Source organism: Lichenostomus cassidix, chromosome 22 (assembly GCF_008360975.1).
Source record: "Lichenostomus cassidix isolate B80296 chromosome 22, HeHo_3.0, whole genome shotgun sequence".
Lineage (NCBI taxonomy): Eukaryota > Metazoa > Chordata > Aves > Passeriformes > Meliphagidae > Lichenostomus > Lichenostomus cassidix.
The window spans coordinates 4,683,533-4,709,893 of record NC_139502.1 but is presented as its reverse complement, the minus strand read 5'-3'; the positions used below and the strand labels follow the sequence as shown (position 1 = coordinate 4,709,893).

General features: G+C 47.7%; 2 protein-coding genes across 16 annotated transcripts in view; one reads left to right on the top strand and one right to left on the bottom strand.

Annotated features, from left to right (window-relative positions):
• Window positions 1-570: 570 nt before the first annotated feature.
• ANXA4 (annexin A4) lies at window positions 571-12,694 on the bottom strand. Its single transcript, XM_085080427.1, has 13 exons — window positions 12,444-12,694; window positions 9,001-9,057; window positions 7,816-7,891; window positions 7,342-7,436; window positions 6,940-7,053; window positions 6,698-6,788; window positions 4,763-4,842; window positions 4,332-4,388; window positions 3,825-3,918; window positions 3,302-3,397; window positions 2,739-2,797; window positions 2,334-2,456; window positions 571-2,068 (listed from the first exon to the last, which is right to left on the bottom strand). The coding sequence occupies exons 2-13, from the start codon at window positions 9,001-9,003 to the stop codon at window positions 2,009-2,011; spliced, it is 948 nt and encodes a 315-aa protein (XP_084936553.1). The 5' UTR covers window positions 9,004-9,057; window positions 12,444-12,694; the 3' UTR covers window positions 571-2,008.
• A 7,673-nt stretch (window positions 12,695-20,367) lies between these two features.
• The window catches only part of AAK1 (AP2 associated kinase 1), an 82,647-nt gene continuing 76,653 nt past the window's right edge, over window positions 20,368-26,361 (top strand). For all 15 annotated transcript variants that reach the window (XM_085080757.1, XM_085080769.1, XM_085080766.1 and 12 more), the window contains exon 1: window positions 20,368-20,562. In XM_085080757.1, coding sequence (XP_084936883.1) covers window positions 20,400-20,562 — 163 coding nt within the window. In that variant the 5' untranslated portion in view covers window positions 20,368-20,399. The remainder of the gene's footprint in view (window positions 20,563-26,361) is intronic.

Genomic DNA, 26,361 nt, shown 5'->3' with positions numbered 1-26,361 from the left:
CTTCAGTGAACAAAGACTGGGAGACAAACGTATTGTTGCGGTTGGACACGGTGTTGGAAACAATATAACTTTTAAAATTTTTATTTTATTTCTCTAGTCAGGCTTAGTTTGCATTAAGGAAAGGAATTTTTTAAGTTTTTTTAAGGAATGTAGCACCACTCTACGGAGATGAGCTTAACATACCAACAGACTGGGAGCCAGGCCACATCCTGGCCACAAATAAAGTAATGCCTTGACTCTCTAACATTAAAAATAATGTTGGAGGGTTTTTGTTTTTCCCCTAGTTTTGGTGACAACAGAATGTAGAATTTATGGACCACAAGGACAATTTCCAGAAACCAGATGATAGAGACAAAGAGCAAGATTATTGGTTGGAAAGTCCTTACCAAAGGAAAAAGACACCAAAAATACTAAAACCGTGGACTAATTAGCATAAGAAGCAGCCCTGCAGCTGCTCCCCACCCCGCCGGGCCCGAGGAGGAGAAGCAGCTCCTGTGGAGCACAGGAGTTTGGGACAAAACAAGTTCTTTCCCTGTGTACCCTCCCAGAACACACCATCGGGACAGAAAGTACAGAAACAAACTCTTTATTCATTTTTCAAAACTCAGCAACTTCACCCAAGGCACTGAAAGCCACCCCCAGCCTGAGCACCTCCACAGCTGCTGTGCTGAGCATTTCCCTGTCCTAAGCGGAGCCCTAAAGTTCTGCCTCCTCTCCCAGCAAAAGTCAGGAATGTGTCTACAATGGCAGCTCAGAGAACCAGAGAGAAAATTATTTTATTGGAGGCCACACAGGCATCTCCCATTCCAGCCAGCAGGACCCTGTTTTAGAGGAAAATGAGTGATGGAGTTGGGGTGTAGCCACCTCAGCTGTTTGAGCATTGACAATCTAACCTCAGCCTGATCTTTCAGAATAGGATTATACACCAGCAGTAAAAAATAAATTGCTAAGCCAAAGCAGAATCCCATTTTTGTACTGAAAACAGTGAACAGGCAGGTGTGCAGGGTCTGGGAGAAAAGTCCCTCCCAGAAGTTGATGCAGAAGTCCAGGTGAGGCCCAGGCACAAATATGGGATCCTTTAATGGTCCTGTGACATGGGGCTGCTGCCAGACAGTGTGGGGAGATGTGGGGAGGTGTCCCAGGGAGGTCTGGGGAGTTACCTCAGGGAGATTTGTGGAGCTGCCACAGGGAGATCTGGGGAGGTATCCCAGCACCAGGCTGATGAGGTGGGGTTTAAGGGACAGGTCATTCCTTAAAAGGCACCATTCCAATGACATCACTTTATCCAGAACAGGGTTTATATAGGTGTAATATAACCCTAATTATTTATACTCCAACAATCAAGCAGACAGACCAAGCACACAGGGCTGTTCTAACCAGGGCTGAAAAAGGTTTTTCTGATGTCACCAGTGACAACTTCCCCACTTACAGGTCTACAGGCAACATACACATACAGTGCAAGCAGGCTGTTAATGCTCCACACTAACAGAGGCAAGTTAACATGTAAATGTGCTTGTATTTTAGATATTTGGTTTCTTTGTGTTTTAATTCTACCAAGAAACTGAAGCAAAGCTGTATTCTGCACTCTTCACGTACTGATGAGGTTGGCTTTTCCCTGTGCAGCTTCTCACACTATGCATCCAGGTTTGCTTCAGTTGATGCATCTTCCTGACCAGCAAAGGGGCAACTGGTCAGGAAACAATTTAACTTTTGTATCTTTGGTTACAGCATTCCGTGTAAGATGGGCTTCACCAGCCCAGTTAGTAGGCAAATGGGTGTTCCCAAGCATAAAAGTTTGTCAAAAGGATCAACCAGAATGGCCACTATCTAATCAGAGCATGAACTAACCTAAGTCAATAATCAGAGAAGTTAATTAGGCATTTGGGAAAAAAATAGTTGAAAGAAATCTGTATCATGATTGGGTTTGATGATCTTACAGATCTTTTTCAACCTAAATGATTCTATGATCAGCTGCTTCCCATCACCCTGGCAGTCCCACAGGCCTCCTTTAATCCTCCCCACCACAAAGCCTGAGCAGAACCTTCCTGTAGTCCCCTGAGCAGTCTCCCTAGAGAGAGCAGAAAAAAGGAACACCATTAATTTTGCAGCTCCATAGAAGGCAGGATTCCTTCCAGCATATACAACTTACTGTAGTGCTTGTATCCTCTTTCTCAATTTAATAACCAAGAACATTCAGGAATGTTTTCAGTACATATATGTAAAATCTCCTTAATTCTGCCTCCTCTAAAATACCCGAAAAGTGTTAAGGGGTGACATGTCTCCTTTAAGCTGCTTAGCAAATCCAGCTCCGTTTCTAGGATTCCAAAGCTTACCTTAATGAAGGAGTGGAGTGATTTCCCATACAGTGCCAGGAATTCCCTCCTGATGTACAGCATGTCTATTTCCGAGCGGGACACCATCACTCGGATCAGCGTGCTGTCATCTGTGCCCAGGCCCTAAAGGAACACAACAACCAGCTACAAAATGCTGTAAAGCATTTTGGACAGACCAGTGACAGACACAGCCTTCTGTGGAATCCATTCCTTATTAGAGCATTTCTGCATTAATGCAGTGATCTACTACCAGCTCAGAACTTCCTGAAGGAAAAGAGGTCCGTGGAAAAGCTCAAACTTTTTTTTTTCCCCCCAACTAACATGGAGTTTCTTTTTCTCTAATTGCTGCCATGCTACTGACTCGAGCATGGAAAGGCAGTGGGGAAAATAGCAAAAGCTCTTTACCTTCATGGATTTGTATAATCTTTCAGCAAAATATGCAGGTTTATTCCTCAAGCACTTTACTGCAAGGGAAACAAGAACAAGAGAATTAAAACCAATAAACACTGAAGGAGAAGGTCTTCCAAACCCTTCCAGCACTTTCTCAGTACAGATGTTTATTCTGTAAAAATGCAACTCAACAAGCACAGTGCAGACATCCAGAGTCAGTGACCTGCTGTCAATTGATGTCTCCATGCCCAGTGCACAGCAGTAAAATATTTTTAAGGCTTTAAAGCTCCCAGACAGCAAATGTCAGCTGCCAAACCATCCCTTGGCAAAGAAATATATAAAGTATATATATATATATATATATATATGTATAAAATATATAAATATATACAAAATATATATATGATTTAGTGCAGAGCTTTCTTACCAGGTCATATCTGCAAGGATTAAAACATTGTGGCTTATAAAATAATGAAAAAGAGTCTGCCTCCTGAAGCTACGCAAACAGTCAGGGCAAGACACAGGATCTTTAATTATTTAATTAGTTTGTAGACAAAGTTTAAAAGCAGGGAACTCACCCACAGCTAACAAAGCATCCTCAAGGTCTCCTGACATCTCGGATTTAATGCTCTCTGTGATGTCCTTATTAGCAATCCCTCTGTACACATCAAAAACTAGGAGGAAGAGTCGGATAAAAAGAGCCAAGTGAGCTGCTTCAGTGTGTAACCCCCGAGGATCACTTTGCAAGCTCCTCATACCCTGTACAAACATTGCACAATTACCGTGACATTGTAAGCTAAATCAGGGCTGCCCCTCAGAAATATATTTCATTTTAATTATCAGCTGTCTTACTAATTAGTCTACCACTGCTGCTAGGATTTTCCAGAACTGGTATTTAATGCAGAAAGTTTCCATGCTTAGCTCCGTCCCATGGGAGTCACACTTCATTATCTCCAATTCATAGGCTGGAGTAAGTTGCATGGTTGTTTTTCTCAATTCCCTTTTTGTCTCAGGAGGGAATAAAATGGTCTAAAAGAATTTAATCAACTGGCCTTAAGAATATCAGGAAGGGATCACAATCAGTTAATGAACAAGTCCTACCTCTTAGCAGGTGGCACCTGTTCCGTGTGCAGAGGATGGACATGAACTGCACTTCATCTGTTCCCCATTTCTTCTCCCCAGCTTCATACAGGCACTTGAAGACAGTATGAACAAAGTGAGGATAATTGAAAACACCAGGTGTAAATAATGAGATTTTTACTTCACAGAGCCATTTGGGTTGGAAAAGCCCTCTAAGGTCATGGAGTGGTCACTACCAATGCTACCACTAACCCATGTCCCCAAGTATCCACACATCTGTTAAATCTCCCTAGGGATGGGGACTGCACCCCTGCCCTGGACAGCCTGTGCCAGAGCTGGACAACCCTTTGATGGAAAAAATATTTCCTAACATCCAATACAGTCTCCTCCTAGGGCACTGCTGACTAGTACAGCTTCAGGCTTACTCATCTACCTTGAAAAAAAAGAGGTCTAGAAACAGCAGGGATTCACCACACATCACACATACAAACCCAGACAATTCTTGCAAGGAAGAAAATTGCTACACACCTGAGCATCTTGTTGAGCAAGGGCCTCATCCACAAATGTTCCCTCATCTCTGTTACCCTGCAGAGATACGAGGATGAAAGAACTCATTTCAACAGAGCAACTAATGGAAGTAAGTCCTGCAAATTCCCCATTCAAAACCAGGTACTGGAGATGTATAGTGGGATTCTTAACATTGAATACTGGGTTACAAATACAGCATAACATGATTCAGATGTTTCTTTTCTAAATGAGCAACCTTCCACTTTAATTTAAAAAGAGCATATGGCATTAAGGCATGCCCAGAGTAAGGCTGCTCTCCCTGCAGAAGCTGGTGTGGAACTGGTGGGGTGAAATGCAAGAGAAGTGAAATAACAGCCGGAAGCATCTCATCACTGAGTGAGAGATGTCCACCAGCAGATTCACCCCGATTATCTCCCCTATCCTGGACTCACTGTTGCGAGGGACACGAGGACTCTTCGGAACATGGAGGATGTGTCAGAGACAATGTCGTCCTCGAGGGTAGAGCCGTATTCTGCCAGAGCACGCACACACAGAGCACATCTGTTACTAACAGCTCACAGAATCACAGAATCAGGATTTGCTGAGCCAGAACGGACCCACAAGGATCACCAAGTCCACCTCCTGTGCCTGCATAGAACCATCCCCAGGAGTCCCACCCTGTACCTGAGAGCATTGTCCAAACACTCCTTGAGCTCCACCAGGATTGGTGCTGCAACCACTTTTGGGAGCCTGTTCCAGCTCCTAACCACCCTCTGGGTGAAGAACCTTTTTCTGATATCCAACCTAAACCTCTCCTGACACAACTTCAGGCCATTCTCTCAGGTCCTGTCACTGTCACCACAGAGCAGAGATTGGAGCTGTCTCTCCGCTTCCCCTCACAGAGAAGTTGCAACTGCGGTAAGTCTCTTCTCAATCTTCTCTCCTCCAGCTGAACACACCAAGTGGCCTCAGCCGCTTCTCACATGGCTTCCCCACTAGGCCCTTCATCATCTTCGCTGCCCTTCTTTGGACGTCCTCTTAACAGCTTAATATCTTTCTTATATTGCAGTGATCAAAACTGCACAAAATATTCAAGGTGAGGCTGCCCCAGTGCAGAGCAGAGCAGGACAATCCCCTCCCTTGACTGGCTGGTCATGCTTTGGTCCATCACCTGGACAATGTTTGTCTGCAACATTTGCCAGCTGTAAGCTAGGTAAGTATGTGACTGTGCTCAGGGCCCTATACACTATAGAATCGTGGAATGGTTTGGATTGGAAAAGCCCTCTAAGGTCATCAAGTCCACCTGTTCCCCCAGCACTGCCAAGGCCACCACTGACCCATGTCCCCAAGTGTGGCTAGCACAGGTTTTTCCCATGAGAAATTTTCTTGTGTTTTATAAATAAAGATAAAGTTTGGATGTTGTTGGAACAGTGTCCCAGAACTTGGACAGTGCAGGCCTGGCCAATCAGGCCTGGGGGAAGGCTTCTGACTGACCAATCTGGGTGACTTTTGAGAACTCTATATATGTGATGAAATCAAAACAATAAAGGTCATTCCTTCTTGCCACTGAGAACTGGTGCCTTCATTACTCTGCTAGCTGCTCAACAGCAACACCCAAGTGCCACAACCACACAGCTGTTAAATCCCCCCAGGAACTGGGACTCCACCACTGCCTTAGGCCCTGTGCCAAGGCTGGACAGCCCTTTCCAGGAAGGAATTTTCCCAATATCCACCTTAATTCTTCTCTGGCACAACTTCAGGCTGTTTCCTCTTGTCCTGTCCTTTTGTTCTCTGGGAGCAGAGCCTGAACTCCCTTGGCTGCACCCTCCTGTCAGGGAGTTGTGCAGAGCCAGAGCCTCCTTTTCTCCAGCCTTTTCAGAGCCTCCTTTTCTCCAGCCTGAGCCCCCTCAGCTCCCTCATCTGCTCCTGGTGCTCCAGACCATTCCCCAGCTCTGTTCCCTTCTCTGGACATGTTCCAGCCCCTCAATGTCTTTCTTGTTGTGAGGAGCCCAAAACTGTCCCCAGGATTCAAGTTGTCTCAGCAGTGCAAGCACAGGGGGACAGGCACTGCCCTGTCCTGCTGGCCACACTGTGATGGGGACAAGCCAGGATGCCCTTGCCCTTCTTGAATTTCAAGAAGTCCTTTTGAGTGGTACAGGACAAAATTAAGAAGTACAGCCAGTATAAAACTGGCAAAAGATTCAACATGGACATACCTCCAGCTGACAGACATAACCACCCCACCCTGTTTTATTTATACCAACTCAATTTCTGGGTGGAATTCCAGTTCTTCATGCTGACAAACCCTTCTCCTGGCTCTTCATACACCTTTGCACACAGAAAAGTAGCTTCTCAGCCAGTATGAAATTGCAGAGTGCACTACATACGGAGTTTGTAGTTCTCATTGATGTGCCGAATCTCTGTGTTGGTGCGAGAAGCCAGGATTTCAATCAGGCAGCCTTCATCTGTTCCTGCTCCCTAAGGAATTGCAGAGAAAAGAGCCGACTATGAAAACTGTTTTGACTTTTGTTTATCATATGTAAGTTAATAAGAAATTAATAATTAATATACAATTATGCATAGCATACTGAATTGACCATAACTCATGCAACATAGAAGACTGCCAAACCTTTAGAGCCCTCCTCAGCTCATGCACGTCATACATGGTAGTAGGAGTCATCAAACCAATGATCACCCTTTCAAAATTCCCACTCAGCTCAGACTTCAGGTCATCAATCAAATCCTAGAAGACAGGGAGAAGAAAGGAGAAGTAGACACAGCCTTTGAGAAGAGGAAGAACTCATTCATCACTTTTCTTCATGTTGTAGCCCTCCCTGAATGAACAGTTACTCTGAAGTGAACAAGACCAAGAAAAACTTGGCCAAGGAAAGCTTGTGCTCAGCGCCAATCATAGTCTTGTGGAGACTGGGATGTTGTTCACATTTCACCTGAGTGACACAACCCAAAAAAGTCTGCATCTCCCAATCAGAGAGCACAGAGCCACAGCCACTGATCTCTGAAGACCACCTACCCTGCCAATAGTGCTTTTATAGGTGATCAGAACTTGCTGACGCTGGGAAACGTTCAGTTTGGTCAAGGTCTCAATGATGGCATCTTCATCTGTGCCTGGAAGAAACCAATGAAAACCAGTCAAGCTGCTTGTACTAGAACAAGAGGCCTGATCTGGCCTTGCCCAAGGTGTGCCATTGGCCACGCAACCTTACACACATCCTTGCACAACCTGGCTCTCATCTGTGCACAAGTGCCTCAGCCCAGCAGCAGTACACCGCAGCAGAGAGAAAACAAGAGCCTGACTAAGGGTGTTTTTATGGCCAAGACTTGTATTTCCAGTGTGGCTTGTGTCGCTCAATTCCTTCCAGTGTCTTCACAGGGCAGTGAGGTTATGCAAATGGCTGAACTTCCCCTCCAAAAAGGCACCAGTAAAAACCTTCCCAATCATCAGAGCTAAAAGAGAGGGCTTAACAGTGGAGGGAGATCAACTCACCAAATCCTTTCATGGCCTTCCTTAGTGCCTGCGCTTCTTGCTCAGCACTGAAAGTCGAGATGCCCTTGACTGTTGCCTAAACCCACAGGAGAGGAGTTATGGAAGGCAGACACAAAGTGATACATATATAGAGTTGAATTTAAAAAAATAAGACAATTCAAAAGATGCTAACATCTTTTTTTGGAAAGTGACACCAAGTAAAGTCCACCCTCCAAACACAAGTGATTTTATACCATTTTATACCATAGGATCCATCCTATCTTAGAAAGAAATGGTTTGTTCTAGAGGGACTTCCCAGCCACAAAAGAAATAAGCCACAAGAACACAACTGAAAGGAGAAAGTATCTTAATGTGGCTGCCCATGGAGCATCTGGTTTCCAGTTAAATAAGGGCACACAGCCTGACATCTCTGTTGAGTTCAGTGTCTTCCCAGCAGTTTTTCATGTAAATCATAGAAAAGCCTCTTCCCATCAAAGCCCCATTCCTGACTTCTCTAAGAGCAGTCAAGGACCATAATTCTGTTAAAAAATACACCAGGAAGTGCAGTGTTTTACCCAAAATGGTGATTCACAAACAGGTTTCTCTTGCCTCCAGTCCAGTACCATTACTGGGGAAATACACTTCTCTTAAAAAGCTCTTTGTGTTCCCAAGAAAATCATCAGCAAAACACCACTTAACATTCAGGAGGGTCAGGCTTTGTGAAACAGACAGGAAAGTGTTCCCTTGTCCCTGGAAGTGTTCCAGGCCTGGCTGGATGGGGCTTGGAGCAACCTGGTCTAGTGGAAGGTGTCCCTGCCTGTGGCAGGGGGTGGAGCTGGACGGTATGTAAGGTTCCTTTCAACCCAAACCATTCCATGATTCTAGGATCACTACCATAGCAATTGCTGCCTTGCAGGCTCAACATGGAAAGAATAATATGCCAGGAAGTTTATCTGGAGAAATTAATGTTCTCTGAATTAATACCTGATCAGGTTTTCCATTAACTCCCCAAATGCAAAAGCCTGTATGTGTGGGTCATTCTCCTCTACAATGAGGAAGCAGAGAGAGGCAATAAATTAACCCCCTTGAAGGGACAGACAGTGACAGTGTTTTCCTGCTGTGTCCTTATCTGAGCTGCACTCCCCACATTTATCAGGTCAGAGCAAAGGATTGGCACAGCCTGGCACAGCAAACACACACACTCACCATCGTGCTCGGATTTGGTCAATATGTTATTGTCTGCGTCCCCAGGCACTTAGACAGCTGTAATAAAAAACACAGGGAGTGGTAGTTTTCTAGCAAATAATTAATAGAATACACCTTCCCTTGAAGTTTAATGATGCTGGCTATGTCACCACCTAATTCTTTGAGGACTAAAAGCACGATTGAACAGCCCGAGTGAATGCCCATAGTAGCTTCCCAGAGTGTCCACCCATGCTTGTGTTGAGAGAAGGCTGGATCACGAGAGCACTGCCAGGGGCAGGGCCAGGCTGGAAGGGATGTGATGGACAGGCAGGTGATTAGCACTGGTAATTTAATATGATTTTTCTCTATTGTCAGCTTGACAGCCTGGCTGAGGCTACAAGAAGTAGACAGTGTTGCCCTGGGAGCAAAGAAAATAGACTTGATTCCCATGTCCTTCAAAATGCACGGCTTTGATCATGGCAGGTGAGATCCTGAGAGTGAAGCAGAGTGAGGATGAAGTAGGGTGAGGGTGCCCACACAGCCTTCATGGATCCTGCCTGGGAGGCAGAGACAACATTGGGCTGTAGGTGAACACATAAAGGACAACCTCACTTGAGCACTGGGCAAGAGAATTATTTTCCCTCTTAATACTTTAATAGAACATTTTATATTCAACATCCCCTCAGTTTGGTGCACTGTGTCTTGCCTTGTAAGGCTGCAGTTTTAACTGACAAAACCCTCGAAAAACCCCAAAGCTTACTTGCCATCTGTCCAGGGTTATTAGTTCTGCTCATAATTTTGTATTCAGTCATAGAGCCTTTGCATGAACACACCCAAATTTTCCTGTATTCCTGATCACTTGACAGAATGTCACGTAACAGGACAAGGTTCACTTCCCCACAACTCAAATTAATCCCAGCATCACATGAGAGGAGTTAGGAAAGGCAGAGTCAAAGGGATACCTACATACAGTAGGGCTGAATTAAATAAAAAATAAATTCAAAAGATGCAATCACAGTGACAGCAAGTAAAGTCTGCCCACCAACTATGTGGTTTTATTCCAGTGTTGAGTGAGTTCTCTCATTAAGGCCCTGAAGCAGAAGCAGAGGTGCCAGCAGTGGATACATCCCTCCCTAACTCTACTCATGGTGCTTCAGAGCTGCTATCCATGCACTCAGACAGTTGTGCAAGAGCAGGAGTGTGTTTGCTCACGCTCCACATGACTCCTACAGACCTGGAATGCACAGGGTGTGCTGTTCAGGCCAGTTAACTCTCAGTGTGGCACTTGCCATGAATGTGTTACGCACAGGCACTCCCAGGTGCACTTCTGCCTTACTACACCCTGTGCAATCAGGCAACATATGGCAATTACTAGTGTTGAGTTTGCTTTCTTTCATCTGACCACAAATTCCAGTGATCAGATTATGACCTAGAAATCAGAAAAGTGATCTTTGCTCTTCTCTAATCTTTTACAGAAGTAAAAAGCCAATTTTATTGGCTTTAGTCGGACACTAAATGAAGGCAGCAAATTTCACTGCTGTTTTTATGATGCAGTTTTACCATCCAGCTGGTCTGTACACAGAAGCAGGAATATCAGACATGCTGGTTTAGCAAGTCAATTAGAGGGCAAAAGAAAGGTCGGTAACAAGGAAAAGGGAAGCAGAGAAATTCTGAGTGCAAACGATGTGGCAGAAAGAAACCAAACCATGAAGAGAGGCTGCATGTACTGGATTCAGGGCAAATGCTCTCACAACATCCATTTACACCAGAAATATCACATTGAATATTGATTGCAAGACTGATTTCTTCATCCAGTGAACACCACTGGGAATCGAAAGAGCAGAGCACTGAAAAGGCAGCAATGCAAACCCCACTGCTCAGTCTGCAAATGCTGGTTTGTTCCTGGTGCATTTCTGTATGAGAATGAGCCACTGAAATTACAGGTGGGAGAGCTCAGCCAGGCTGTCCAGCAATGGCCCCTGTAACCCTTTCACAGCTGAAGGGGTCTGCATGAACTGTTCAGGCTGGGGCTTTAGATGAATAAAACTCTCCTAAGCCACCCCTTGGCAAGCAGAGAGAGATGGGAATTGCTCAGCAGATTTGCCAGTGCTCAGCAGCTTAACACAATTCCTGGCCTGCAGCTCAATCAGGGAAAAACAGCTTCAGGATAGGAACAATACTTCACTCTGTGTTTCGAAGAATTAAACTATGCTTGCAAGAGTCAGCCAGCCAGTGCTATGGTCCTGATGTTATTTGCTTCACCCCAGAATAAAGGCCTGATACAATAAACCTGGCTTAAAGCAGGCTTAAAGCACTGTGCCCAGGTGACAGAGTGCAAGTGTAGGAGGTATCCCTCCCGTTACTCGATTTTTCGATTTTTTTTCCATGGATGATCTTCTCCTGGTAGGCTTTATCAGCTAATCAGCCTGTTTTAAGTCCATATCAACATCCTCTAAAATCTGAATCCAGAATAAACTTAATTTATCAGAAAACAGCTGAGACTATCATGTGTGCTGGCCAGTTCAAGTTTATGCTTGCACACAATCAGGTTTTCCTGACTGTGCTCGGAGCACACAGCCAGGAACCAACAAGGAAAGCTTCCAACAACTTAGGATGATGTAAACACAGGGCTTCTCCCCCTCCCTTCCCCCCAGTTCGAGCTTGCAGCATTGCCAGTCGTACATCTCGGGTCTGGATGGAAACCCACCGCTTTGTGACCCTTCTCCTTGAGAGGCAAACACTGGACTTGTCTGACAAGTTCCTTCAGTCGATTCACGTTTACCCAAACACAACCTACACCCTGCCCCGGATCAGCTTTTCCACAGCTCCTAAGCTTTTCCGCAGCTGCTCCCGGTGTGCAGGATGCAGCCCTGGCTGTGTTCCCGGGGTGCCCGGCGTACGGCTGGTGCTCGCCGCAGGGTCGCTGACACCGATCCCAGCCCAGTTTGCAGCTCAGGAAAGGATCTCCCGTCTGCCACGAGCCCCGAGCCAGCTGAAACATCCCAGCGCCTCCCACACAATAACCTTTACCTGGCCATTGCCCTCAGAAGGAATAAAAATGTGATTTTTATAGCCTTGTAGTCCTCATTCAGCCTGTGCGCCCACTCCGAGCCGTGTCACCGCCCCTGCCATGCCCTCCGCACTCCAGCGGCCAGCGGGGAGGACGTGCCAGCCTGGGCACGGCAGAAATAGGAACCAAAACCTGAGCTCCCTGTGCGCGGGAAGGGTCAGCCCTTCCTCCTTCCCACGACTGCCCCCCGTCCTTCCTCAGCCCGGGCTGGAGCCCCCAGGGCCGCCCCAGTGCCTTGGCATCGTGGGCATCGCCCAGCCCGCGGCTGCAACTCCCGCACTGCCGTCATTGCCCTCTGGAAAGCGGGGATGGCGCTTGGCACCTTCTCAGGCACCTCCAGCCACGCAGCGCCGTCCCAATGCCAAGGGGGATCCCCAGTTCTCTTGGCACTCACCTGCTGTCCCACGCGAGTCCCTGGCAGGAATGGGGAGACCTTTGGTGGCTGTCCTGGGTGGCAAAGTCCCCGCCCTGGAGACACGCGGCAGTGACGTGAAGGAGTTCCAGCCCTGCTCTGCCCATTCCTAAACAGTTAGTTGTAATGCAGGGCAGGGAGAAGTTCCTCAGGGAATCTCAGTCACATTGCATGTTTGGGGTGTAATACGGAGGGCTGGCAGGCTGCAATGGCTTCCACGCTCCCCGACATTCCCTGTAAAAATTTCTGGGAACAGAGGGGGCTCTGGTCTCTCACTGGCGTCTGCAGCAGGGCGCACTCGAGGGGGGAGCGAGGGGGACGACGGCGTGGAGCACGCCAGGCAGCAACAGCCTCGAGCAAGAAGTCCTGTTCCTTCCCCGGTGTTGTTTGTGGGGATTTCTTATCTGTGTTGTCTCCTGTGCTCCCACAGCACCTCTCTGGGTCTTCAGCATCCTTACCTGTTGTCGAAGAACTCTGCATTGCAAATGGCCATGATTTCAGTAAGGACGATTCTTTGCATAAAGATTATTCATTTTGCCCCAATAAATGGCAGTGCCCTCAAACCAAAACCCTTCAGGCAAAGGGACTTCAGTTTTACCCTGATGTGACCCTGCCAGGGTCAGCCATGGACATGATCACAAGGCTGACAGAGGGAAATCAGCATTGCAATATACATAACTTTTCTTCAAGTGTTTATCCTCAGGAACTCTGGTCTCCTCTGATGTCACAAGTGCTGTTATTTTCATGGGTAAACCAACCCTCTCAGTTTTTTTTCCAGCTCCTACAACAGCTCTGTCTCATCCCTGTGCCTCTTTGCACGTGTTCATTTGCTGGAAGGGACCTAAATTTAGCAGCTTGGATGCAGGCAGGCTGTGTTCCAGTGAGCATGTCTGTATGGTTTATTTATTACAGCTCCCACTGCAGCTCAGCCTCCTGAAACAGCTCCACCGCACCTACTGCTGATGCAAGGGAACATGGACCAGGGGAACAGAAAAACTAGGTTCAAGCCTCAAGCCCTCTCCTTTTGCACTGCAGAGCCTCTTTCCTTGCAAAATCTGGCACTTGACCCTGACCAGGATTCAGTGTGGACCAGTACATACTGTCTACAAACTGACACACAGTCGCTATGGAGAAACTCTTCTCTTCCCTACATCTCTGAAAGTTTCCATTCTCATCCCTTCTTCTCACATCAGCAGTCCCTGCTCTGGGCCCATTTAAATCCACCAGCAGGAACTCCTGTGTTTCTCCATCTCACATTGCCAGTGATTTTTTTAGCCTGTGTGTTTTCATCATTCTGTTTGCTTCCCAGTCTCTTCAGCCCCCAGGACTGGAAGGCTCTGTCACTGCAGTCACTGGTACATGCAACAGTAATTATTTAACACCACGAATTATTAATTTTCTTTGCAAGTTTTTTATCCTTTAAGTATTGCACTAATCCTGCCATTCATGATTTTCCTAATTCAACCCTTTCTTTCCCCCTGGGAGAGGCTCCAAGTAGGAGGAATACTTCAAGTTACAAAATGTTCATGTGTGTGCTTTTGGCCACCTGGAATTAGTCATGTAAGTGTAGTCCATTCAGCAGCTAGGTCCTGATGCAACATACAGCTAAGTTCCCTGTAATCTTGGCTAGTTATGGGTGCTGGCTTCAGAGCCATCTGATTCAGTCACGATTATTTGGACTAAAATGAAGAAAAAGAATAGGCACAAAAGCTTCTGAGCATGCTGAGAATTGACTGAGCTTCTCTGGAAGGTGGATGGAATGACAGGGGATTTAGGGAACCCTGTTGTACCTTGTTATAGGAGCTGCTCCCTTTGGGAAGACGAAAGGTTGTTGCTGTACTTTCCTACACAAGGTTCAGGTGACAAAGCTTTGTCTCTCCAGGAGCCCTTTGTGTAGGGTCTGCTCAGCTTTCACCATGTTGTCTTAATCTCTGAAAGGGTGGAAAGGCTGTGGTTATCCTTCAATATCTCCAGAGGAAGCACTATCTGGCATAGTTTTGCTGTCCTTGCATCAAAAGAGGGACAGCCAAGGGACAAGCCTACAGTTCCTCTTGGTGCAGTGACAGAGCACATCACTCTTCTGTTCATGGATATTTCATTTGTTCTATCAATTATTTTAACCACCCTTGTTACAAAGCACTGAAAACCCCAGACTCCACTCAGTTCAAGCCTCAAGCATGGTTTCTATTCCCATTCCATCCTGCTGTTCTTCCATCTACAAAAGATTTTTAATAGAAATTAAGTCACAGAAAGAAAGACAGGGAGGGCAGCGTGCATTAAGTAAATAAATTGAGCTCAAGCAGCAGCCCATTAGGAAGGAGGTATTTATTCAAAGTCCCACAATGAGAACAGAGCTGAGCCTCTAGAAAATGGCAGCATTTGTTTTTGCTTGAAGGATCTGACCTTTTAAATTTGCACCTCAGAGAGCAAAGGAGCCTTGTACTAGGAGGAGAGATTTTCAGTGTGTCCTTTCATTAACAGTTTTAGCTTTAGAGAAACCTCATTCACTGAGCTCCAAACTCTGGCACTAATGAAGTCATTCACCAAGTGAGGGTCAGGATTTGGGCCTTTGGGGATTAAGCAGGTGTTTTCAGGAGGTTCATAAGGGCAGTGCTCATTTTCATACCTGAGCACTGGCAGTTTGCAAGCAGCAGCCCCTGAAAATGGGGTTATTTAAGGGTTGCACAAGTGCTGTGGGAGTGTGTTGGATGCTGTAGCTCAGTCACTGCTGTCTCTATAGCAGCAGTACCTGAAGGCAGGGTGGAGGCTGAAAGCTAGCCCTTGCTTTTTGAAAGCACTGACTTCTCTGTGCTTGTAAGAGGGTAAAGAATTTTCACATACTGTGTATTAATATCACAACAGTCCCAAAGTGAACAGCAGTTGTTAGGGCTCACTGCAGAGATCCAGGGGCACTCCTGACCTTTAGACTAAGGGTGTCCTTACCTGCTGTTCAGCACCATGTAAGGTGAAACAGCCATTTCCACAAGTCAGAGGTGTTTTGGGGAAGACCTTAGGAAGAGACAGCCTGGAACTTTTGATCTATGATTGGAGCAAAGCCCTTTCAACACAAAGAGAGGAAGGAAGATGAAACACACTTCCAGACATAGGTAAGCAGTGCTCATTTGAGGTGGAAAAACTTAACTACTCCAATTCACATCAGAAATGAGAGTGTTCTTAGCTCTTCATAACAATGAGAAGCACTGCTTCTGCACTCTATTATTAGGGCAATGCACAGGACTCTCCCTTTTAGCAATCCAAGCAGGATTTAGAGCCCTCAGCACAGCATACCAGCACTGCTATGCAAGTCGAAGGCTCTCTGGGTAGATTTCATAAACATAAATGTCACATAAGGCCAAGAAGGAGCTGGGGAGCAGAAGTGATTTGAGAAAATTGCTGTAACCCAGAAGGCGTTTAATGAGAGACCACTTGGACATGGGGCCCCAAATGCCTTAGACAATAACCTGTAAGGCGAGACAGCAATGAGCACTGCAAGGATGAGACAGCCAGGAGTCGAATTCCCCGTTTCAAGTGTGCTTCAATCACAGGGTTTTTAAGGTGGGGATGCTCATGTGTTCAGCGGGCAGGCACACAGGAGGGTATCCTGGATGTTCTCACATTTCTTCACACTGACAGTTCTAACTAACAGCATCTCGGGTGCTGGGGCTCTCCACACTGCTGGCCCCCAGCATATGCTGTGCTGACACTACCTCAGAGATACCCACCCACTCTGCCTTCCTCCCACAGAGAAACTGAAGGCTGCACTTGGCCACCAGCCCAGTCTGTTTTCTTTTATTCACTGAAGCTATAAACAGGAGGGAATGCAAACAGTCTGGGGCTATCGGTGGTCTGATGGCTTCGTTGGCTGCCTGTGTCCATGAACCCATCCAAAGGGGGATGGGAGTCAGCAAATACTTCCAGAGTGGGGTTGGGATGGTGATTAGGCACTTGTGGGGCTACACTTTTCCCTTCGAAAGAGCCCCTTGCTGTCAGACAATTTGTCTTTTGCTTTCGATGCTACTTGTTTTGTCTCACCTTCTGCTATTCAAAGTGAAAACAGGGCTACTGTTAACATCCCCAGTGGAGCTTGAAGCACAGGCTGTGGCAGAAAACGCACAGGAATCTTCACAGGATCTATGGCAGCCTGATACGCCATTCCCATTACTTCCTGAGAGAAATGGACTGCTTCCCTTATGGAGACAGGCTGAGTTGGAGTTGTTCAGCCTGGAGAGAAGGCTATGGGGAGACCTTAGAGCCCCTGCCAGAGCCTAAAGGGGCTCTCAGAGAGCTCTGAGGGACTTTGGGCAAGGGCCTGGAGGGACAGGACAAAGGGGAAATGGCTTCTTACTGCCAGAAGCAGGGTTAGATGGGATATTGGGAAGAAACCCTTCCTAATAGGTGAGGGTGGTGAGGCCCTGGAACAGGGTGCCCAGGGAAGCTGTGGCTGCCCCTACATCCTTACCAAGATAAAAATAGTCGTGTGATTAAGACTTTATTATTATGCGGTGAATTCAGGAAAATGTGAGCATTGCTTCGTTTCCCCTGGACAGTTAAATCTCACAAGCAGAGGAAGCTGTGCCGGCTCTTTTCTCCTTCACTGCTGCTCCTCGAGCTCTCCAGAAGGGGCCAGTGTGCCCTCGCCCTTCGGGGACCGCAGGAAACCTGTCCAGGCCTGTGTTTTTATTTAGAAAATGCTGAGCTGTCTGGAAAGTTTGATGAAGAGGGATGCAGCTGTACTAATGTGCTTCTTCCTAGGGATTTGAATGCATTTTCTGAGCAGCGCAGGAGAACCAGGGATCAGGGAGATAATGTGCAGGGAAACAGCTCTGCTGACCACACTCAGATATTTTAAACCTCGCATCATGGGATTTTAGCAGTTTAAAATTTGGTGTTCAGGATTGAGCATATTAGTCAGACTGAGGTTCCTCTCTGCAGCAGGACAAGTCTGGGAGCACTCTGGAGTCGCTCTGGGCTGACATGGGAGAAGTACCAGGCCATGTCTGTGCTGCAGCCACTGATCAGCTTTTTCACTTAGAGCTTTCAGGCTCAGTTCCCTCTGATCCCTGTGAAGGTCACTGGGATTGCAGCAGTGCAGCCAAGCCTTGTGCTTTCTGGAATAAAGAATATCCTCAGCATCTGGAACCGGGGATGGCTCCTGTTGTGCTTTTGCTCCCCAAAATGGTCATAGGTGGGGTTTGTGTGCCTGCGTGACCCAGCTGTGCATGGGTCTGACACTCCCTGCATTGCACCGCAGGTATGGTTAAAAAAAGCCCTTTCAGAGCCAGGGAGGAGGCTCAGCAGTGCATCTGCAGCTCTCTGCATGCAGTGGCTTTTATCTTCTTTAGTTGGAAATGAGTCATTTCCCTGTACTGTACAGAGATGCCCAATTTCCTTGGAAATTGTTCAGTTCTGCAGAGTCCCCAGAAATCCCCAATTATGGGACTTGCTTTTTTCACTGGGTGTTTTACCTCAGTCTTGAGTTACCTAGGGATTTTCACACATTAGAGGAATTAAAAAAAAATTAAAAGTAATGGATAGAAGCAACTGAGACTTTACCCAGTTTGTATTTATTCTGAAGGACATGTGAACCTTCTGTATTGATCACTGGCAATTAATTCATCACAGAGCCCCAAACCACAACCAAGCAGGTTTCATGCAGATTTAAGCCTGCAAAATGAAAAATTATGGTTTTCACACGTTTGTTGGCCGCCTGGCTGAAATGATTGCAGTTCCAGCTGTGTGGACTTGGCGTGTACTTGGAGATGAGGTGCAGTCAGGAGCCACCCTACAAATTATGGGTGACTGAAGGTGGTCAAAGGAGGACTTTGAGGTCTGCAGGGTGGGCTTATCGGCCCTCACCTATAAGAACTGCTGAGGACCAGAATGGTGGAAGAGGTGTAGTGTTATCCACAGTGAGGAGGCACAGTGGCTCAGCAGAAAAACAACTGTGCCGTGATATGCTATCAGATCTATTTATCCAGGTGCTAAATGTTACCACCAGCAATTTTATCTGCCAGTTCTCAGAGCCATATGCACCTTAAAAGTCTTCAAATACTGTGAGGAAAAACCAGTTAGATCCATTAACAACATGCTGATCCAATCTCATTGGCATTGCTGGAAGCCTGTGACTAAAGCAAGGCCGGATGAAGAAAAAAGGCTGTGTGAAGGGCAAACGTTTTTGTCATCCCAAAGTAACCAGGCCTGGCCTATCTGCTGGGGACTGGGGTCATCAGCAGGATGGCTGTAGTTATTACCATAATACAGGAAATAATAGTCATCGGGCAAATAGGACCATGCTTTGGTTTCCTCTTCTGTCCCAGTCAGAGCAGAGGAAAGAGAGTAGTGTGTCATGGAGCTATTCATTTGGCAGCCACGTGCTTCTTGGGATTTGTATTCTGGGGCTTCATTCTAGGAAAACCAAATGTTGCCATTTGAACATTTCCCTCTGCTGTTTGAAATCCCAGCTCTGGCCTTCTGTAATGCATGCGGAGAGGAGTCGGCTGCTCTGGGATGCCATAGGCTGAGAAAATCTCTGGATTTCTGAGAAAAAAATTCTGAAAAGAACCCAAAATGCATTTAAAGTAAGTTTTCCAAGATGCAAGCTAAACTAAACCTTTCCAAAGCCTGGCCCAAGTGGCTTTTGGGCTCTGGAGGAGCTGCAGTGCCTCTGACGAGTATCTTGCTGGTAGTCGAGCAAGAAGGAGAAAGAAAAGTGTAACTTAACAGCAAATCAAAGGCACAGGCTTTACAAAACAAGATACCAGGTGTAAAACACTAAAGACCTTTTGAGTGCTTGGGATATCTCTGTTCTTAGGATTTTTTGAGGCTCTCAAAGCAGGTGCTAGCCGGGCCTGTGTGAAGATAAGCCTCGTGCTTCGGGTTAATCCTAAGATGTCACTGCAGTGGCCTTTTATTATTATATCACAAAAACATGGAGTTTAGCGCTTTATTTCAAAGACAAACGTAAATAGCCATCACCACTCAAAGCCCCAAAGGGCCGTGGCTCCTCACGGACAGGATTTCTGCGCCCATCCCTCGCGGCGAGAAGGACACAGAGGCCCTAGACGCCGTGCGCTGTCCCTGGGGCGGCCCAGTCCTGGCCAGTCTGAGGGGCGATCCCGGCCAGGGGACTCCGCCACAGCCCCCTCGCGGCCCCGCCGGCACAGCGCCCCCTGCCGCGCAGGGCCGCGGGGCATGCCGGGACTTGTAGTGCCCGCCACCCCAGGGCACCCCCTCCGCTCGTGACGGGGAACTACCGCTCCCAGAGTGCCGTGTGCGGCGCCGCCATCCCGCCGAGCCCCCACTCCGCCGCCCTCCGCGCTGTGGGGCGGGGGGCGCTCTGAGGGCTCCGGGACGGGACATTCCGGGTCGCGACATTCCGGGACGGGGCAGAGCGGGACGGGACAGCCCAGGACGGGACACCCCAGAGCGGCAGGGCTGGGCCCTGCAGCTGGCGGAGGCGCGGGGGCGGTGCTCCCGACGGCAGCCGGGACTTCCTGTGACGGCCCATTTCCTGGTCGGATGGGGCCGGTGGGGGGCGGCGGCGGGGTCGGTCCGTGTCCCTGACGGGCTCGGTGGCCGCCGGTGACGCCGCCAGGCAGTGATGCGGGCCCCGGGCCCAGCCGGCAGCCGGCCCCCGCCGTGACCCGGTGGGGCTGCGCACGCCGGCCCCGCGGGGCGAATGGAGGCACTCGCCACCCTCTGCGAGGTACCGGCCAGGGTCCCTGTGGGTCGGGGCTCGTCGAGGGGCCCGCGGCAGCCCGCGGGCGTAACGTTATCTCCTGTGGTTTTGCAGGTGTGAGTCCCCGGGAGACAGCGCGGCTCGGCCCCGCCAAGCGAGCGGCCCCGGGCCCCCCTCAGGGGCCGCTGCAGGAGCCAGGAGGGGCTCGGGACCTGACACCGGCATCGTCCCCATCACCGGCAGCTGCCGCCTCCTGAGACATGAAGAAGTTCTTCGACTCGCGTCGAGAGCAGGGCGGCTCCGGGCCCGGGTCGGGCACCAGCGGCGGCGGCGGCAGCAGCAGCGGCCCGGGCAGCGGCTACATCGGCCGGGTCTTCAGCATCGGCCGGCACCAGGTTACTGTGGACGAGGTGCTGGCGGAAGGTAAGACCCCGGTGCCTTTCAGAGCTCGACCTGTGCTGCTTTTCCCTCCCCATTTCCCTCCTCAAGCTGAAAGGGAGGCCTTGAGCTGTCCCGGGCACCCAGCCTCCCCCTTTACCCCCAGATTCCCGAATATTTCATTGTCCTTAACAGTATTGCAGTCCAGTGGTGTCTGTAAGCTGACGTGTCTGGTCTTCCCATGTGTAAATCCAGTGTGGGTTTGCTGGATTCGTCTTTCTTTTTTAATGCTTTAGAAATTGGGGTGATTTCAGAAGTTAATTGTTTCCCACTTCTCCCCAAACTGGGAGTTAAACCCAAACAACCCCCCAAACCAAAATTGTCAAATATTTTGGTGTGGAACAAGATCCTGTAAATAAAAAAAGCAGTGTCCTTCACTCTTAAACTTTATTCAACTGTTTCCTCCTTTTCTACCTTAAGCAGAGAGGATTAAAACACTGGAGTAAATTCCTTGTAGCTATGTCATGCACATAGGTAGGCTGAGCAGAGCTGACTGTGACCTGGGATGAGAGATTTCTGTGCATGGGGAGTTTCTGCAGGGGGAAGTGGTGATCCCAATTGCCTTTTTTTTTTTTTTCCAAATAAAACAGTTAAAGACCTAAAAATGAATTGCAGGGATTATAGAACTCATGACGTGTGCAGGCCTTGCAGTGCAGTGAGCTGCTGGTGGCATTTGTTTAATTGTAACCAGCTCTGCTGCTTGAACTATCATTTTACATTTTATTTGTTGGGGCTGTGAGGAACCTCCTGAATGGCTCTGGCTGGTAACCTTAGATTCAACCTTTGGAGAGATGTTGGCCTCCTTACATCTGCTCCTGGTCCCTGTTGCGCAGCATCCTGGGCAATTTTAGTCAAAACAGTATTTTGTATTGATGGTGAAGGAGAGGGGAGCTGCTGGGAGAGAGCTGAGTGGGAGGACCTGTGTTGGCTTTTACAGAAGGAGCCCTAAAATGGAAAAGGGACTTTGTGTGTGCTGCCTGTGTTCAGGTTTGTAAGAATTTACCATGGTGTACAAGAAAATAGGTCTGTGACTGTTTTTTAGATGTGGTTTCTGATATGTTCTGCAGAGAGGAGCACTGAAACCAGGCTTTTAACTAGTAACTGTAGTGATTTTTTTTTCCTTGAAATTTGCAATGTAGGTTTGTCTTGACTGGTATTTCAAAGGCCCTTTTGGCCTTGGAAGCTTAGGACCTACATGAGCTAAACTTGAGAAGCTGTCAGAGTCTCTTTTTAATGCCGGGTGGCTTCATCCTGGTAACATGAGAAGGCAGAGGCTTTTTTTGCTGATGAGTAATCTGCTGGCAGGTTCTGCCCTGTGCTGACAGCCTCGGCAAGCGAAGCCGTGTGTCACTGGGCTCTCCTGTTCAGCAGGGCTGAGCTGCAGCAGAGGTGGAGGTGGTAGCACAGATTGCCTGGGAGAAGTGCCTCTCCTCCCTACCTCGATGTCCTGGAGGAACTGCTGCTTGTGGGGGCTTTTCCCTGCAACTGCTGCTTTCTTGGCTGGCCTGTGGGATGTAGGGTTGGCTGCAGCTCTGGGATCCTCACACACAGGCCAAGCTCACCTGTGAAATAGGTGCTGTGTTCTGTTCCTGTGTGGCAGAGGGAGTTCTGGTGAAGGGTGCTGCATAAGTATTTTCCTTACAGTGAGACTCTGCTGTGAAATCCTTCTGTGTGCAGAGTGAAGCTTCCAAGGGGACAAAAGCGAGGTGGTATGTTGGTTTGGAGGTTGTCATCTTTTGATGGGAGCAGAGAGGTGAAAATGCTGTTTCCTCTGTAGGAAAGTTGGGCCATCTGTGGAGGCAGAGTGGGTCAGAAGTGCTGCAGTTCTGCATGACTGTGGCTGAGTGTGCTGGTAAACAGCCTTTTCTCCCTGACTCAGCTGGAGACCTGGGGAGCTCGTGGGCAGCCCGGTCCCTGCACTCCTGATGGCTGAAACCTCTGCTGGAAGACCTCTCTGTATCTGCAGTGGTGGTTCAGCAGTGCTGAAAAGGCAACTCTTGACTATTTCTGCTAAAAGGAAAAGTCCCCTGGGAAGCACTTTGTAGGAAGAGTATCGTGTCTGGGAAGGAAAGACCTCTCATCCCCGTTGCTTTAGGAGGGAGTGGGGAGGCCTGTGTTTCGGTGCAGCATGTGAGACATTAAAAGAAATGAGATGTAAAAGTGGCTTAAAAGAGAGGATCAATGAAATGATAAATGGTGTGGAGGAGATGAGTTGAACCAGAACTTCTGGAATTGAAGTGTTGGGATTTACCTCTGTCTGTCAGAGCTGTGCCTGGTCACCCTGAATTCTGCTGAGCAACCCTGCTGATGAGGAGTGCACCCTGGCTGGGCTGCATCACTTCGTGTGCCAGGTGGCAAATGGCTCCATGTGCCCCTGGGCTTCTGTGTAGATCCCCCAAAATATCTGCTGGGGTTAGGTGCACCTCCCCAACCCCTGAAAAATAGTTGTGTGTGGATACTTGCCTTCCTAGGCTGGGAGGAACCTTCCTTCTTTTTGGAAGGAAGTAGATGGGAGTAACATAGAAGGAATTTGAGGAGTTGGTTTTGGTGTTATGATACTGGTGAATCAGTGGGTTTTTTTTTGTTTTTTTGCAGAGTGTTGCGATAGGTGATTCCTAGTTGGGTCTTTGTAGCTGTCCTGCTCTAATCTAAATAATGTCTTGAAAAATTCTCAAAGTTTGCACGAGGATTGATTGTGGAGGGAAGGCAGAGCTGCTGACTCTGGAGGTCTGCAGAGCCAGGTTTAAAGTCACACAGTGCCCCACTGTGGGCTTAGGGGTGTTGTGACTGGTTTTGGGGTAATTGGTGTTTCACAGAGCAGAGGTGAATGCCCAGGAGCTGTTGCAGTGTGGGGCTGAGTCAGGCTGCGGCCTGTCTGTTTTCTTTCTGCAAAGAAACCAAAACACTGTGATCAAATCATATACCACTCTTTGTTTCTGCCTATGTGTAGGGAAAAAAACAAAACAAAAGCCCATCCCAAAGCCCCACACTGGAGCTGTAGAGAGGTGGATGTCCCTCTGATGAGCATCAAAACAGCAGAAACATTGAGAAGAATGTTGCCATATGTTAGAAATTTGCTAATGAGTTTGAGAGGTGTGCATATGTGGCAAAGTACCATAAACCACAGGTACTCCTCTGAGCTTAAACAGGGTGGGGATTGCCCCAGTGTCCCATTTTTGAGGGCCTCTGTGTTTTGTATGGCTCTGTGTACTCACAATATTGTAAGAGAGTGCTGAGCTGACCCAAGGTGTGTAAACATTGATGGGGCACGTGTTTGAGCACAGTTTTGTTTGTCTTGCTTTGCTTCTAGCAAAAGGTACAGGCTGCATTTCTGCAGGTCTGTGAAAAGTTACTTTTAAAATTAGTATTATTTTTCTGAAGGTCTTTTTCGCTTAAAGTGTGTAAGTAAGGAGTTCAGGTTTAATAATTATTGGATATCTCACTGAAGTTTTTCAGGTACATGTTTGTGTGCTAGTAACTAGTGATGATTTGAAAGCATTTAATGGTTGATATTACAAACCAGTGCAAAGTCACAAAGTCAGCTTATGATTGCCAGCTGTATTTTTTCCTTAGTTTTAAAAAGAGGGACATCGTGGGATTCATCCTGACTTTCCTTAGCAGACCTGCAGGCCAGTGCATGTAGGAAGCAGCTGGGAGAGGCTGTGAATGCTCCACCCGTGCCTGGTGAGGAAGGGGATTCCCTGAGCTGCCCCGTTGAATGGTTGGGGTGAGTGCAGAGGGTTTCTGCTGACTCCTGCGCTGCTCACTCTTGGCACCTCCTTTCCTTGCAGCACCATAGCCTGAAACCACTGAAAATACCTGTGAGCTTTTTCTGAAATAATTTCACTTTAAAGCAAACCACATCTGAGGTAAATTTTGGAGATTTATATGATTCTCAACCCAATTCCGGTGTGGCTGCATTCAAAACATTGCTTTGAAGTGTATTTTGTGAGTTACTGCTTTCTAGCTTCAGCCAAGGGCCACCTGCTAATCAGCTGACCAGTGACATTTGGATTCGGAATTAAACTGTTTCTCCTCTTGGAATGGGACGTGATTTTCTTTTTTTTTTTTTCCCCATTTGCTTTTTGTGTGTTTCTTGTGAGGCAGAACGTGTACTCTGCACTCTGCTCTGCTAGGTAGCATATTTGATTCTGTGTTCTAGCAATCTGGTTTTTTTTGAGGGTAGAAGCCAGGGGAACTTGTGAAGAATCCCAAGGGAGTTATTTGGTAAACGTTGAGGTACCCGAAGTGTGTTGGTGCTTTTAGTAGCACAGCTTTTGCTGGGACAGTGTGTGCTGGGTCCTGAGGTGTAATTAGGGAGGAAAAGCAGGTGTTAGTAGATTTAAGTGTGCAAGAAGTTGTGTAGGCCAGAGACTGGCCTGGCTTGTGAGCTTTGTGCAGCCTGTCAGAGAAGGGGTCTGGGTTGCACCTGAGGGGGCTGGTTCCTTACGTAACAGCTGTGGTAGCTAAAAGCACAATTAAAAGCAGTATTAGCCCAGTGCAGTCATGGGAGTGGGAGTCTCCTGCAGTCATCCCATGAAGGAACTTCACATGCTAAACCAAAATAGTTCCTATTTCAAGCAGTCCTGCTATGAAGTTGTCAGTATAAGAAAGCGTAGTTTTAGGATTCTGGCTGAGGGTAATACATGCTTTAACTTTCCGACTGGGGTCTTGCAGAAGTGTTCTAGTAGTCATAAAGGAACAGGTTACTAATCTCTGGTTGCAACATCAGTGCTGACATTGTGGATCTCAGGAGAATGCGCACTGCCATAATGCTTTTATTGTGGTGTGGGCCTTTTCCCCTTTGTGCAGGAGCTTGTCAGCAGCTGGGGAGAGCAGGTGGGAAGTTATAAATGTGCTGAAGACAAGCTGGAATACACTCTGGATTTAGCACTTCTTGCCTTCCAAGCTCACCCACCTGCATTAGTCATGGCTAATAAGGGCTCAGGACTGGCTAGCTGCTGCACACTTGTGTTGGGACTGGGAGCTGCTTCCCTTGAAGGTGACTTTTTTTCAGTGTAAATAGTGTTCTGGGCAGGCTGAGGCTATGCCCGTTGGGAAGGCAGGGTGCCAGCTACAGGGCTGGTGCTGCTCCTCTGGAAAGTCACAACCAATTGCCTTCACTTGTGCTAAGTGTTTACTTGTGTTCAACATGTGGAAGGAGACAGGAAGTCTCTGAGGAGAACATGCCATAAGCAAACTCGGTTTGTGGAGGAGTTATCTTCTGATAACAAGAGGTAACTATAAGTTTCCCAGGAAAGGGTGCTGGCTTCCTTGGATGGGGGAAGCACAGGATGTCCTTGTGGCTGTATCATGCTGGAAACAAACCTCCTTGGATCAGATACTGGCTGCTGTACTTTTTGAGAGTAAGAACAATACTGACAGTGATTTACAAGCACAAGGAAGAGATTTGGAAAGGCTTAATTGAGGCACTGCAAGGTAATTCTCATTTGTGGCTCTTCGTCATTACGGAAACTTTCTCCTTTTGTAGGAGGTCCAGGAATTGCCACTAAATGAAATGAAGGTTATTGTTAGCTGCCTACAGTGTGATGCAGCAGAGTGAAAGCACAGGGGAGCTGCTGCAGCTCCTCTAATGTGAGGAGCTCTCACTACCCAGAGTATCTGAGCCCTGGCAGAGTCTGTCAGTGTGTCCTTCCATCCCTTTTAGGGCTGCTACAAGCTCAGATAGGGAGGTGAAGCAATGGAGAGCATGTGTGGCCAAGTCAGGAATTGATCTCTGGCCTTCCAGATTTGGTGCTTTAATTGCAGTCTGTGTTTCCTCTC

Coding starts and splice junctions, on each gene's coding strand:
- ANXA4 (XM_085080427.1), bottom strand. Junction 4,389..4,762: donor TCCTCGTGTCCCTCGCAACA/GTGAGTCCAGGA, acceptor GTATCTCTGCAG/GGTAACAGAGATGAGGGAAC. Junction 2,069..2,333: donor CACTCCACTCCTTCATTAAG/GTAAGCTTTGGA, acceptor TGCTCTCTCTAG/GGAGACTGCTCAGGGGACTA.